Source organism: Accipiter gentilis, chromosome 6 (assembly GCF_929443795.1).
Source record: "Accipiter gentilis chromosome 6, bAccGen1.1, whole genome shotgun sequence".
NCBI classification, from domain to species: domain Eukaryota; kingdom Metazoa; phylum Chordata; class Aves; order Accipitriformes; family Accipitridae; genus Astur; species Astur gentilis.
In genome coordinates this window covers 7006834-7022415 of record NC_064885.1, presented here as the reverse complement: position 1 = coordinate 7022415, position 15582 = coordinate 7006834, and the positions used below count along the sequence as shown (strand labels likewise).

General features: G+C 38.1%; 1 protein-coding gene across 9 annotated transcripts in view; it reads left to right on the top strand.

Annotated features, from left to right (window-relative positions):
- Positions 1-15582, top strand: part of TPST1 (tyrosylprotein sulfotransferase 1) — a 44952-nt gene that overhangs the window by 20625 nt on the left and 8745 nt on the right. For all 9 annotated transcript variants that reach the window (XM_049802809.1, XM_049802800.1, XM_049802802.1 and 6 more), the window contains 2 exons: positions 493-1436; positions 8512-8710. In XM_049802809.1, coding sequence (XP_049658766.1) covers positions 592-1436; positions 8512-8710 — 1044 coding nt within the window. In that variant the 5' untranslated portion in view covers positions 493-591. The remainder of the gene's footprint in view (positions 1-492; positions 1437-8511; positions 8711-15582) is intronic.

Genomic DNA, 15582 nt, shown 5'->3' with positions numbered 1-15582 from the left:
TTGTGTGGAGTGTCTTGTTCATTTGTTTTATCTAGGTGACTCTGGCTCAGAGAGGTGATTGTGATTTTTCTTTTTTTTTTTTTTGGTCTTTTTTGCTGTAAAACCTCAAGTAAAGAAGAGTGGTTTCTTAATAACTACTTTTTTAATGTGTCGAGTCCCACATAAATGATGTCTTTGCTTGACTGTAAAGTTTAACAGTAGCTATCTGGTGGTAGAATTCTTTCAAATGTGTTGTTAAAATGTACCGGAGAACTTCTGTGTAAATAGTAATTGTGTCATGAATCTTGTTACGTTTTGTGTTGCCTCTATGGGTAAACAAAAAGGCTTTTCATTATGAGATGATCGTGTTTAGACTTTGTATTTACTGGTCTTAATGCAACACCAGGAGATAATAGTTTTATTGAATGCTGTCAGGTATTTCTGTTGTTGATTTATCGTACTAGTTCTTAAAGTTCTAAATTTTTTAAATTTTTTTTTTCCTCTCCTCGCCAGACCTTAATTTATTTTGGATTAGGTTTCCCATGGCATGTGAACTAGAAGATAATTTGAAATAGAAGGTCTCTTTATTTTGAAGTGACAGTCTTTATCAAAATGGTTGGAAAACTCAAACAGAACTTGCTATTGGCATGTCTGGTGATCAGTTCAGTGACAGTGTTTTATTTGGGCCAACACGCTATGGAGTGTCACCATCGAATAGAAGAACGCAGCCAGCCTGTGAGGATGGAAAATGTGAGAAGCACAGTAAGAACTGCTTCCAGTGTAAATGCAAACAAAACCTTTGCTTACAACAAAGACATGCCTTTAATATTTATTGGAGGAGTACCTCGAAGTGGCACTACCTTAATGCGTGCCATGCTTGATGCCCATCCGGATATTCGATGTGGAGAAGAGACAAGGGTAATCCCGCGAATTCTGGCAGTTAAGCAGATGTGGGCTAGATCAAGCAAAGAAAAGATCCGACTGGATGAAGCTGGAGTCACAGATGAGGTTCTGGACTCAGCCATGCAAGCATTTTTATTGGAAATCATTGTGAAGCACGGGGAGCCTGCTCCATATTTGTGTAACAAAGATCCTTTTGCTTTAAAATCCTTAACTTACCTTGCTAGAATTTTCCCCAATGCCAAATTTCTTCTAATGGTACGGGATGGTCGTGCATCTGTGCATTCCATGATATCTAGAAAAGTCACAATAGCTGGATTTGACCTTAACAGCTACAGGGACTGCTTGACCAAGTGGAATCGTGCTATAGAAACTATGTATAACCAGTGTATGGAGGTTGGTTTTGAAAGGTGTATGCTGGTACATTACGAACAACTCGTATTGCATCCTGAAAGATGGATGAGAACTCTCTTAAAGTTTCTTCGCATCCCATGGAACCAAGCAGTGCTGCACCATGAAGAAATGATTGGAAAAGCAGGGGGTGTTTCTCTTTCAAAGTGAGTATGAGCGTTCCTCCTTTACTTTGTATTGTTCTAAGAGGTAAAATAGAACATTTTGCACGTAGAAGACTAGTCATAACTTGGTTTCAGTTTTTAAGTAGCTAATGATGTCTCAGGAAGCTGATTTATGATGCATATTACCTGGAGAATAAGAATCATTGTTAACTAACAATTTGTAATCAGAGATTGCTCCTGCTAAACAATTGTCCTGCTAACATATGTGTATGGAGCATATGAATGAACTTTCAATTAATTATCAGTCTAACTTGAATTTGGATGTCTACCATCAGCCTTACTTCTAATATAGCTTTGCTTTTCTCTGTGCCCCAAAATAAAGCTGGACTGTTTTATCTAGACTGGTGTTATTCATCCTAGCAAGATCACCCGTTTGATTTCAGGAACTTAAGCATTGTTGTAAGTGCAAGAGTTACATTTGCCAAGAACATACTCTTCCAGGAAACTTGAGAAACTGTTCCAATAAAATAGAAAGCAGAACTGGCGTGCTTTTCTGTTGGCATGTGCTCCTAAAAGGACAAGCATTTTGAATAAAATTAATCTTCTTGTAAGCAAATCTCTTAGTATTCTGTTGTGCCATCTGTGCACCTGATTAGCTACTTTCAGAAACCAAAATCCAGCTCTGCTTAGAAAATCTAGATAGGTATTGTGCATAGGGGGGAAAAAAAAAGTTAATTCTCCAGTTAAACTACTCTATTTGGTTTCTTTGCCGCTATCTACAGCTGAACAACTGAAATATGGAAGCTGGCTAGTCTTTCCATTGAGGGGGTAAGGTGTGAATGTTTGAATCTCTCTTCTTATTTTTGCTATGGCAGATATGTCTACCAGATTGTCTTGTTTGAGTTTCTAAAATATTGATCAAAAAGCCCTATTCCAGCAGCAAGGCATGCCCAGTTAAATTCCTTGGCTTCTGTTTCGTGAATATTCATCACTGGCCAAGTGCTTCTGAGTAACAGAGGCACCTTGCACAGCAAGCAGCGTGGGCTGAGTAGAACCATGTCAAACTGTTGAATACAGAGTGATTCCATTGTTTTAAAACTACAGTTTTGAGAAATAAAAATTGAGAGATTTTGTTTATTTAATGCTAGGGAAGTGACTCTGTGGATTTTCTAATATATTGTAGGGGAATGCGATTTAAAGCAAATCATAGAATTATTAGTCAGCACCTACAAAGAACTTAAAACTCAGATAATGGTTATACATTTACAATCTGGAGGTTTCACATCACCGTTCCCACTGAAGAAACACAGCCACCGTTACTGTGTTTGCAGAGCTATCAGGAAAGCATCTCAACCCTTTTTTCTGCGGTATTGTTCGTTAGCAGAATGAAGCCTTCTGATAATGTTAACCTGAAGCAGTGTACTGTCACATGTCTCTGCAAGCTGTATCTGCATGTGAACTTCTCTTCAGTTACCTGTATCATGTTACTGCTTCTCAGTGACAGCTGAGGGGGAGAGTAAGCTTACTTTTACTGATAGAAACAGGTGGTTGTCAAGTTCTGTTAAGTGTCCTGTAAAAATAACTATGCATAATGCCATTTCTAGTAAAATACTACTACCTTACAGGTTCCAGATTAGCTTTTTTAAAAATTAATGGACCTCTATACTATAAAACTTGGTAGCCTTACCGAATTCATACAGTTTCAAGTAATATTTCTTGATAAATCTGGTGGAATGGGATGCGAGGAGTTGAAAATACTTGTTCATGTCTCTAAAAATGAAGAAAATGGATTGTTCAAAGTAAAAAGTGTCTTCATGTTTATTTTTGAATCGAACTTTCAGATTTAAGACAAACGAGTGTGAAAGTGTTCATGTCACCCTCAATTCAATCCATTCACAGAATTCTTTATGCTTTCATTACCTCTCATGAGATGATATGTGAAAGTAATTTATTATTTCAGAAGGCTCTGGCAATAGTGGAAAAAGACAAAGTTATTAGTGTTTTGTCTGTGGTGTTTTTTATCTAATCAAATACCCTTGAAATAGGTGGTGACATTTGTTTTTCAGTTGCAAGAGACCTTTATAATTTGATAATGATTTCAGTGACTCAGTCTTTCGAGGGCTGCAGAAAAAACAGTGAATATGAAATTCTCTTAGATGTCTGTTTTATGTATTTATATCATACTAATTGAAATTGTGCAGGTGAATTTGATTTCCTTGTACCAGTTAAAACCTGCTTTTGGCATCCCCAGCTCCTCACTGCCCTCTCGTGTGCAGCAGAGTGTTGTGGACAGGGACAGCTGCCTGTTTAGGGGGTTCTTGCCCAGACCAGGAGGTAAATGCCGAGAAAAATGACTCTTTAAAAGATGCTCAGTTTACTGAGAACTTTAGAGTCTGCCACAGCTTATCAAATTCTGACAGCTGAACAAAATATACTTTGCATTAGACTTACTTTTCCTTCTATCAGGTTGCATTTAGCTTGTTCTCTGCTGCAGCAAAATTCCTTATGGCCTCGGGTGTGCATGGCTGTTACATTCTGGGTCAGGTTCTAACCAATGTTGTTGTCTTATGACTTAGAATTTCTCTTTGGGCTTACTGAAGAGTCCCATTTACTTCACAGTGTGAATACTGTCGTCTTTCATCTGTAATAACCGAGTGGAGCGGTGGAGCTCCATATTCTGATTAGTAGGTTTCTCCCACCTGACTTTCCAAAGGATGGTGCTGAAGATCACTTCAGAGATAATCTAAGGAAATTCAAAACGCTGCTGTCTTGCAACTCTGTCTTCTCACAGAGCTTTAATTTACCACATACCTGGTACCAAGTGCTTCAGGCTGTTTCATAATAGTATATTAAAATCAAAACACTTAAATTATAGTACAGTTTTTACTGGCAGGAGGAGATCACAGGTACCAAATAATTTGTATTGAAATGTGACATGCATTTAAAAGTTACCAACCCATGGGCCTAGCCTCTGTAGCATAGTAGGGAGAGTATGAAGATCGAGATAAAATTATTTCCCCATTTGTCTGCAAGGTATTAGGTAGGGTATAAAAACCTCTGAAGTTAAAGAATGAACTACTATTATAAATCTGCAAAGGCTGTGATACTGTGTAAAGACTTAAGTAAATGCACAGAGAAACCTGTCTTAGTCATCTTCCACTCACCATTAAGACTTTCAGATCTTCCAGACAGTCTTAGCATCTACTTCAGAGGCATAATGCCTGCTCAGGTCAGGTCCAACATCAGATGTTTGGATGTGTTCTAACTGTTCAAGGGTTTTTGAAAAGAAATCTGACAAGAGTTTGTTGTCTTGAAATATTTTAAAACACTTTAAGAAAGAGATCGTGGTATCACTAAAAAATCCTTATAATGATGTTACTACCTGGTCACAGAAAGCAAATGTTTATATTTTTAACTCATCTGAAATAAAAATTAACTATGTCAAATGAAATCTGTGTCAGATGAGTGAAGCTCTATGTCAGTGTAAGGTGTTTTCTTTTCAGTTGTATATGGAGTTAAATTGTGAGTGCAGGCTGTTTCTCTTCCAGATATGAGCTAGCCACCCAATGGCTGGCAGAATTCTTCAGGCAGCGAGCTGATTCACTTTTTCTCTTATTCCAGACTCAGAAACTCTTATGCAATAGTCTGTTACTAGCAAGATTAGATACTAGACAGTCTGTATTTAAGATTCTGACTTTGTCTGTTCCCCTGGCTGCTTGATTTGAGGAAACTGTTGACTGCCTTACTGTCTTCTACTGCGTTTGCTTAGTAATCCTTGCTTTTTCTGTTGCTCATGCAGGCCTAGCCTCACTGTTGTTCTATTTTACTTAGTATTTTTGCCCCTTATTTTGGTTTTTGTCCAGCTGAAGGAGAAACACTGCAAAGGTTTTAAGGGTGTGCACCGCAGCATTTGGAGTAGCGGGAAACTTTCTGTGGTTTGAAGTAATTGTCAACGTGGCTGTTCAAGGAATGTATTATGGCTGGACTACATGCTGTAACTAGTATTGTTAATGTAGCTCTGGCATTTGCCTCCTAACTGCAAACAGCTGCGGTTACCACTGATGCAAAGAAATAGCAACCCTTTCATAGCAATTTTTATTAGGCTTATTATGAAAATAGCTGTCTAGGCAAAAGTACTTCAGAATATACTATTTTTAATACATACGTTTCATTTGGTTCTAGTACAGATGTAGAAGTATTTGGGGTTAATCCTGTGTTCTGTGCTACCAGCTGCTTTCAAAGCTGGAACTGTTCCTGTGGTTTTGCAGTGGAGCCTGGAAGCACTGACCAGGCAGTATTTGCCATATGTGTACATAATCAAATTTGCCAAGACTTGGTATGTTTCCTTGTTTTGCTCTGTCTGGTTTTTTGGGTGTTTCTTTCCTCCTGTCCCCAATCTGTCTTCCCCCATACTCTTCAGATGTTCTTTGGTCTAAAGAATCTTTCCCACGAGTTGTGTTTTACTTTTATTTCCACCTTAACTGAAAGGACAGAAAAGTATTGAAACAGAAGACCAAACGTGGTAGAGTAGATTTTTGAATTGGTGCCTAGGAGCAGCTAAATGTAGTCCCCTGCTTATCTCTTGCCAGCCATTAATCACCAGGAAATGTTTCATGTTGAGCTTGTGACCAGACTAAAATGACAGTGGGGCAAAACATACATATTTTAAATGTGCTTTTACAACAGGATGAGATATCCATATGTGTACTAATTTAGGTCCTAATTGATATATAGGACCCATTGTTTTGGGGTTCCAATAAGCTATTAGCCAAGTCTATTACCTGGTTCTCACAGTATCACCCTTATTTTAAATGGTCAAATCAGTCTGCAGTTTTGGTGAAGGGATTTTGGGCTTGGCTGGCTGTGTCTGAGAAGGAGAGGACTGTAAATCTTATACTTTTCAAACACCTAGTGATAAATTTTCATTGAGGGTCCCAGCCAGCATGGTTCTGTGGACTCCTGACTGTTGTGGTGCTTTGTCCTCTGCCTTGCCACTTTGAACTTCTGAAACTCAACTCTTAATAGCTATTTTCTTGCTAATTTGATGTGAAGTCAGATGCTCATCTTCTAATGAGAAGGATCAAAAAGGCAATGCCCAGACTTCTTAGTTTGCTATACAGGCTTGTGATGTCAGGCCAATAGCCTTCAGGAAGGCTGAAATTTGGTTGCAACTCTCTGGTCCCAAAATCCCATTCTGAGTTCTGCCTTCAGTTTGAGCTACTGAATATGGTTGAAGAGAGTAAGGCTGAAAATTTTGGGGGTTGTCTTACAGTTTGTTGTTTGTCAGGTCCTTTCTCATCAGCTTCCATAGCAATCTGTGAAGGCCCTGCTTGCCAAGACAGTTTCCCCATGGGTGACCATTTCCCTGTCTGGTTTGGTCTTTGTTTATTGTGTTTGAAGTTACTGACCTTCCAGCATTGTATGACTAACTTCCTTCCTCTCCCCTGGAAGAATTTTAGCTATGATGAGAAGTAAAAAAGAGTAATAAGGTAAAGACTGGTGTTTAGATCAAATTGAGTTAATGACTGGCAGACATGCATGCATAGTTTGTCATTTCAGGCTTTCATTGCACAGTGCAGTGTGCATCTGAATGGGATGCCTCTTGCTATTGATTTAATGTTTGTCTGCTGTGCAACAATTTTTCAGCCTCTTTGACTCATGAGGTTAATTAGATAACTGGAATCACACTCGTTCCTCTTGTAAGTTGACTGATGTCAGTCTTGAGAGCAATTTTATTTTAGTTCAGGCTTTTGGACTCAAAACTATTGGGAATATATCAGGAAATTTCCATTTCTTTTTCTCAGAAGATGTTTTCTCATATTCTGCCTGCTATATAACTGAAGAATTAGCTGCTTGAGAATTAATTTGAATCTCAGTGTTCTCATTCTTTATCTTGTGTAGCTGAGGTACTGGTGTTACACTTTGTACTGTTGCTTTCAGGTATAACAACTTCATTTTCTGGGTGGTAGAGCTTTTTGAGATCAAAATGCTCTATGATTTAAATAAGCCCTGGGAAGGATGATTGCTGCAAGTGGATGTGACAGCTGTATGCTTAGCATCATGTTTGAGGCAGGCAGGTATAGCCACCCAGCAGGAACTACTGATATAGTGGCATACCTTATGGTATTACTTGCAATGCAGATGCAAATATTCCTTTAGGCAACTTGTATATACAGACCTGATTTTTAATCTGCCTTAAACGAAAGATAAACCTTGACATGCAAAATGCATGTGCAGTCTTTCTGAGTTCAGAAAAAAGTTTTAAATTACTCTGAGTAAAAACTCAGAGTTTTAAATTATTCAGCCTGTTCGGAGTCCTGCTGGCATGTTTTGGAAATAAACACATAAGAAGTTGTATGTCTTCTAATGTAAAAGAAGCAAGGAATGTGGGAAAACAAAGTGACACCAGGTTTCTTCCCTTGGAAAAAAACAACAACAACAAAACCACACAATAAAACTAGGGTGCAAGAATAAAAATTACTTTAGGACTGTTGATTAAATGAGCAACAAATCAACTATTTTCTAAATACAGTACATATGATACTGCTATGATTATGCACTTGCCTTTAAGAACTGTGTAATGACCAACACTCAATCAGTAAAAGGAATGGTTATGAAAAATATTGCAGTCTGTAGCTTTCTGTCATTTCCATAGGTATCTCTTTTATTAAAAAAAAGAAGTTTAGTCATAGTATGGGGGGGGGAATAAATGGCACATGGATTTTAATTTGGAATATAGCTTTCAGGAGCATTTAAGACAAGCAGCAAATGCGGGAATATGCCAGTGGGAAAACAGCTTTACATGTAGGTGTGTGCATACTTTTCACTTAACAGCTCTTTGGCTTTCACTGCTGTCTTTATGTAAAGAACTTGCTTCAGTTCATTCTGTGTGAAAACCTAAGCCAGAAAGCATGCATGAATGTTGTGCTAGTTGTTCTCATTTTAGCCTTATGGAGTAAAACTTCACTTCCCATCAGCTCTGTAGAAAGATGAAATTTTGAGAGGGAAAGAAAAAGGGGGGGGGGGGACACCAAACAAAATAAGCTAAAGGTCTTAATGCTAGTGAAGCAAGTATTGTTTGGAATGCAAAATATAACCTTTCTTTCTCCCTCCACAGGGTTGAAAGATCTACTGACCAAGTAATCAAGCCAGTCAATGTGGAAGCACTGTCAAAGTGGGTTGGGAAGATACCTGCTGATGTTTTGCAAGATATGCCTGTGATTGCACCCATGCTAGCAAAACTGGGCTATGATCCGTATGCCAATCCACCAAATTATGGAAAGCCAGATCAAAAAGTTGTGGAAAACACAAGGAGGGTAAGGCATTTTTGTGTGTTTAATTATTAACCAAATGGATGTAAGCTATGAGCAGGAAAGTCTTATGTTTTGGGTTTTTTTAAGTCTGTTTCTAATACCTTTTGATACTTAGCAATATGGGGGTTTTGCCGTGGGGGGAAGAAGGAAGGATTCTGTGGGACCTTGAGCACTGAAAGTCTGGCTCCTGCTGTTTGTCTTCAGTTTGGTTCATCTGCCTTTACCCCAACCCCAGGCTTGAGCTGTGTTCTGTGGTATGTGTAGCTGGACCTCTTTAGAATTGTCCAGATAGTTGGGGAACTGGTTAGTAGTGGAAAAAGCTAGCATTGTAGCCTGGGCATCAGACTTGATCGATGAGCTCAACTTTTTCTACATGAGGGTTGGCAGAAGCCCTGCCGCAATATTACACCCCAAATACTTGGTAGAATTTGAAGTGACCCATGAAAAATGGCCCAAGAGGATCAACATGTCAGATTTTCCAATTCTTTGCTGTCCTTTGTAGAACAAACAAAAGATGGAGGAAAGTCTGGTGCTGATTAACCTAAACTTAAGGATTTTAGTCTGAATTTAATGTTGTTGGAATTTGGGTAGTTAGGCTATACAGCTGTTTATCCCTGGAGGTATCCATTGAAAAGCTCATCACCATTGTTTGAAATAAGAATAATTAACTCTTTACTTCTATTCTTTTGAGAATGTATACTTTATTAAAAGAAGGTGACTTTTGCTGCTGCAGCAATCATTGGAAAAATTGAATTGAACAATTTAAAAAGACTGTTTTCCACTACCCTTCTGGTATTAAAAAAAAACAAAACTGTTTGGTATGCTGATGGGCTAGATACTAATGAAAAAAAAATCGCTTTTTGTGAAGTCTCTAAACATTTTTGCATTATTTCTTTTCAGAAGTCCTCCCTGGGGAAACTTTCATTAAACAGTTGATCAACATATTAAAGGATGGCAGGTTGACTATTTTAATAGTTGTTAGCTCAGCATTGAGAAGGTAACCCACCTCTTCTGGTAGGGGTAGTGGTTAGCATTTTATAGGTTTCCTGGTAATTACTGTTTTAAAAGGCTCGCAAACTAACTTTTCTGCACTCCATTCAACCCCTTTTAAAAAAAAAAAAGTGTTCAATACTACTTCACGGACCCTTGAAAACAAAATCCTCATGCGCCTACCCATACATAGTATAAAACAGTGACTCTGATCCAAATTTGTATTGTTGTGCAATAATTTATGGTTGGTTATCTCTCACTGATACAATTTAAATAAGTTTTTACAGTATGGTGACCATTCTGAGGCCTCTACGTGTGCATGGCAAGCTCAAGCTGAGTTGTAAAAATTGTATGGATTTCAGTTGCTTACTGTTGGGTGGCTTCTTGAAATCTACTTCAGTTGAAAATGCAAGACAAATTCAGGTAATAAACAAAGTCACAAGCATACCTTTAAAAAAACTAAAGCCTAATTTAAAAGGTGCAAGTGTATTGAGGCTTTTTCACAACTTTTCTTTGAAGCATAATTTTGTTTATTACTGTTAAAAACAGCTGTGAAAAACTGGAGGTTACTGTATAATAGCTGATTCAAATATTGGAAGCATATGGAACACTTGTTAATATTTTGACTGGTATTTTAATTTAATAGTTTTACTTGCAGCCCAAGATGGCATTTTAATTTTGTTATTTATTGTAGTACTCAGTATATCTTTTCCTAGTTATTTGTTCTTTAGCAAAATTACTTTGGAATGTATGGTTTGTATAGATAAAATGAGGGAGATGTCCTGAATTAAGACTAAAATCCAGAAAAGCAAAAGGAATAAAAATGGCTAATCTTCAAAACTTACATATTCCTTTTGAAAATGGAGAAACATGAGGCTTTCAAAATGTCATGTACCCCAAGTAGCTATTTAAAACGATGGCTCAAATCAGTGTTTGAGTTTGCATTTGAGCGGCTTGAATTCCTCCCCAGTCACTTTGCTTTGTTTCCTCCGAGCTGGTTCCCAGCAAATCCCTGCTCAGACCATTGGGTCCTCTGTCTTTCTCTGTGACTATGGAAATGTTGATGTTCTGACTTCCTAGGGTTTCAAGATTTAAGATTTCCCAACTCCTAGACCAGTTTGCTGCTTAGGTTAGTTAATTCTCAGGGCAGCAGGCTCATCACCCTCTCTAGAAGTGCCAGTCTTCCTAGCCATTGTGCATCTTCCGCAGTAAATTGCCAAAATGCTGGCCACTGAGCTTGGCCTTAAACCAAGTAAGTTTTGAAATAACTAATATTCTGGTTGGTGATCAGTGGGAGCTGACTAACTTCTGAAAAATGCTTTGATTTGTTTCCCCCCCAGCTTTATTTTGTTTTTATTTGGGGATGGGGGCCTGATATTTCAGAACATGTAAGGTGTTTGGGGAAAGTAGGGCGCAGGGGAGAAGAGAGAGAGAAGGAACTGTGATGTGTTATTTCTGCCCATCAGGGATAGCATATGCTGCCCTGCAGGTTTCCCCTTCTCTGCCATGAACCTATGCTAATTTATATCTTGCTGCTGCAGCTTAGAGAAGAGGGCATTTACTAAAATAAATAAATTTCTTGATCTAGATTTTTCCAGCCTTTAGGAACTGGCACTTGGCAAGTTAAGTGTGTTACTGCATACTCTTAGCTGGTGACTTTGTAAATTACTGTAGCACTACTTTTGTTCTTGCTCTCTTTAAAATTTCATCATCTGGGATAGCCTTTCACAGAGTTTTGTACTGGGTATATTGTTGGAGATGAAGCTGTCCAAATAAAATCTTTCCAAAGTTACTCTTCAGTACATAATAAGAATATATATAAATCTTGCACATAACCGTTTATTGCTTCACTTTGTGTTTGGAAGCTGTTCTATTATATTTGTAGTGTCTGAGAACTTTAAACTGAACACAGAACTTGAATTTTATTTATTGAAAACAGATGGAAGTTTAGACTTCTAAAGCTGAACGGTACTATGTTGGTATAGTAACCCCTTAGAATGACTAATGAAATAATGTTGAATTACCTGACACTTGCTACTCTTGCTACTTGTGGTTTCTTAGTCCATTTAAAATGGCGTGAGCTACCACTTCAGATTATTACCTGATCAGAAAGTAACTCCCAAAACACACAAAGTATGTTTAGAGAGGAGACACCGCTTTGTTCTGCGCAGGGTGCAAGGTGGAAGGTTTCCACAAATGGACCACACCTACTGAGGTTTTGAGTCCATACTTACACACTACAGTTAAAACATCACGCCTGTCTAATGCATATGTTCTGCCTAACTATTGCATATTCATTAAGTTGAGCAAGCATGATGTGTTGTTCTCTTGAGCAGTCATCCCAGAGTCTTCTACACCTGCGTGGGGGTCTCTCGTGGTCTTTGGTGGTCCTTTGGGGAAGAATACCCCTCCTCCTTTTGTCCTCCTATGGGCATGTGTCATCTGAGGACACCAGGCTCTTTGTTTCTCTTGCCAACCCCTCATTTCTCAATGTGAAGGAGGATGTATGTCCTTAATTACTAAGTCCGTGACTCTGAAATGTCTTATCCGGTGCCTTGACTGTTACCCAAAGCATCCTCTATTGTAAGCAGAATCTTAAACTAGATAAGCTTTACCTTGAATATACATAAACAGTCCTTGAATAGCAAACATACCACACTTCCCACATTTTAGGTTTGTTTGCTTTAAGCTGTCACCGCCTTCTTATTTGTTAATCAGCCTTTTGAAGGCTTGAGGCAACAAGATGAAGGAAGCCACCCCTGTCTGGCAAACAGCAATAGTAAGGGGGAAGGACTGATTTTGAAGGTGTGGTTTTGAGGGGGGGGAGTTTTCCAGTTTTGTGGGGATTATGTAATGCTGGCTTAAATTGATTGTGGAAGTTGCAACAACAGGGTGGAAGTCCAATACCACTGAAATTACTGGCAGGGGAGATTCTGGCTCCACCTAAAGATGGAACAACACTGTGTCATCTCGTTCATTGCTATCAGATACGTTAAAAAACAAATTAGTTCTTGTTGTTACAGAGAGTTCTTGTTTTGTATGATTAAAAGCGGTTTTATACTGAATATACAAAATACTAAAATCATAAAGATAACGAATGAAAATATGAAAATTGGTCAGGATGCAAAACATACTTGTAGCTACAAAGCCCCTTGAATGCAGACAGGTCAATATTTTATGACTAGAAGTCTGTGTATTGCCCAGTTTTAGACAATAGTTTAAAAAGACTTCAAACTTTAAACTGCACGATATCTTTGTTCTAAAATGTGCTTAAAAGCTGCTTGTATGCACTGAGCAAAATATATCAATTGGAAAAGACTACAAATTAGACTTACCAGTGAAAATAATGTTCAGCAATTTCAAAGCTGCTGCTGTTAGTCCCAAAGGGAAGAACCAACAGTGTAAGGGTGCCTAAACCAAGGGCTAGTACTGGAAAAAATGGAAAGGAATGGCTAGTGTGGTGCAAAATATTAGCTTCCCTTAAGCTTTCTAAGCAGTTAAATCTTATTCTTGTTTTATTTTTTCCTCTTTTTTCCTTTTCTGTCCCCCTGCTGGTGACTCACATATGTATAGGTTAAATAATTTTTTTTTTATTCAGTCTGGAAACAAAATGATTCTCACAAGCTAAAGTAGTGCTTGAATTAGAATTCTATGTGCTTGTAGGTAATGCAAGGAAAACAATGCTCTCTGCTAAATTTGGATTTTTCACTTTAATGTTACCTGCCTAGGCTGGTTTTCCATGCTCCTGTAGCACAGCACAAAAATAGTAAGATGCAACCAGTGTTTGTACTTTGTCATCTTAATTCTGGTTATGTTTTAAGAAGTAACAGAGCATGAAGCTAACTTCATCTCTTCTTAACGTTGGTCTCCAAGTGCCATGTGGTGTTATGTAGTAAGACATCTCTGACTGTGCTCTGGTGGAGTACAGATCTAACATGACTATAACAGATTTTTCTGATGTTTTCAGTAACAGAGCCATTAACTTTTTGTTTATCTGTTTTTTACATTAGGCTTGACAATATTATCTTTTATGATACTTTATCTTGTCTCCGTTAAGGGAATGCAGAGCAGAGAGAACAGATCTGAATAGTGTTGCACTGTTGAGCAGATCTCTGCATGTGACCTCCTCAAGAGGCAACCGTTAGTTATTCAGTAACTGCAGAATTGTGCTATTTTGTGTTTTTCTTCTAAGTCTGGGGCTGGTCTTTTCATGTTGTTAGAGTGATCGCAAGAGTCCCTTCCTTTTAGATACAGAACTGACTACTTCCCCCCCGAGTTTTAACAAATTCTACATCCTGAACATAAAGGAAAATAACATCATGTAACTAAAAGGAGTTTTCATCTGCAAATGATGCAGAAAATGCAAATAATTAAGCTGTCTGAACTGATAGCCTAGTGGTGATTTACAGAAGTAGAATCACTCTATGTTAGAAGACTGTCTGGTATGTCCTTACCAATACCGTGAGTTTGTGTAAAAGTGTATGTCAGCAGTTTAACAGAATATACCAAAACTGGAGAACAGCTCATAACTGCAAGACTCTGACTTATGCCCAGTAGAAACTGGCTTATTGTTATGTTATGATTGGCGAAGTGGCTTCCTCTCACATCTGTAACGTATTACATCAGATTTTCTTTGGCACATACTTCCCACTAAATGAATTTGTATGCTTGGAATACATATTCCAGTCGTTTCTTTTAACTTCATAAAGCTATGTTCCTTGCCCTGGAGAGATCGAGACACGGAAGTGTACAGAACTCTATAGAAAAAGCTATGGTTTTCATCATGACTGTTTAAATATGTGTGGTTTCTTATAATCACATCCGAAAGCTGTTATCTATCTCTGTTTTATGTTCTGTTGATGGTATTTTCTGCAGTAACATCTAGAGGAAAAAACAGAGTTCTATTAACTCCTGTTTCATGCCTGTTTTAAATTGTGAGGAAATTGCTGCTGCTGCTAAGAGTCGAGATGTCCATGACAATCATGATCTCAAGACTTTGTATTTGAGGTTCTAAAGACAGAAACAATCTATGATAAAGGATGCAAAGTATATTTAGACTAATGCATGAGAATAATTATGTTGCTGTCAAAGATGTATAATTGTGGAGCTATGCTGTAATGACAGGCTGTTCAAGGCTGTGAATTTCTACTTATACTGGTTAAGCAAAAAGGCATTTGGCTTTGTGGGCATTTTCTCTGATATTTAAAACAAAAATTGGGGGTTTTATTTCATCTGTCTTGTGACCACCAACAGCACGGACTTTCTCAGTGTCCTTCAATGCCCTTTTTAGTGGGTGTTTCTTCCAGCATGTGGATTCCTAGCTGCATTTTTTTTCTCCAGAGGTGCTGATACATTTTTTTTCCTTTTAAAAAACATCTATGCATATACATGATTAGTAAAGCATACAGAGTTATTCACAAACAAAATGCAAAATTGGGTATAGTTGCAAGCTGTGTTTTGGCAGACATTCATAGGTCTGTCTAAAGCCTTGCTTTCTGTGTTGTTCCTACTGGGTAAATATTTACATCTCAGATGTCCCCTTTCTTGGCAGTTTCAACGAAGAGGTGAAGAATTGCATAAGCCTTGTAAGCTACCTTAGAAGTTAAGGGAAGTCTGAAAGAGCAAGATGACCGTACCTCCATGTACTGTGCAGTAAAGGATTGTTTCTAGAAAGGGGCTCTGTTCTGGTTTCGCCAATGTTCCTTTTTTTTTTTTTATTTGACAATTAAACATCGATAGCCTTGTACTCTGCAACTTTGATGTTTTGAAAAATCTACCAATCCCAAGTATACTTGCAGGCTAACTTTTAGACAAAAAGACCCATTATCTCTGTGTACTGGAACTGACCAAATACAATGTGACTCTTTCTAAATCAGGCTTGAAAG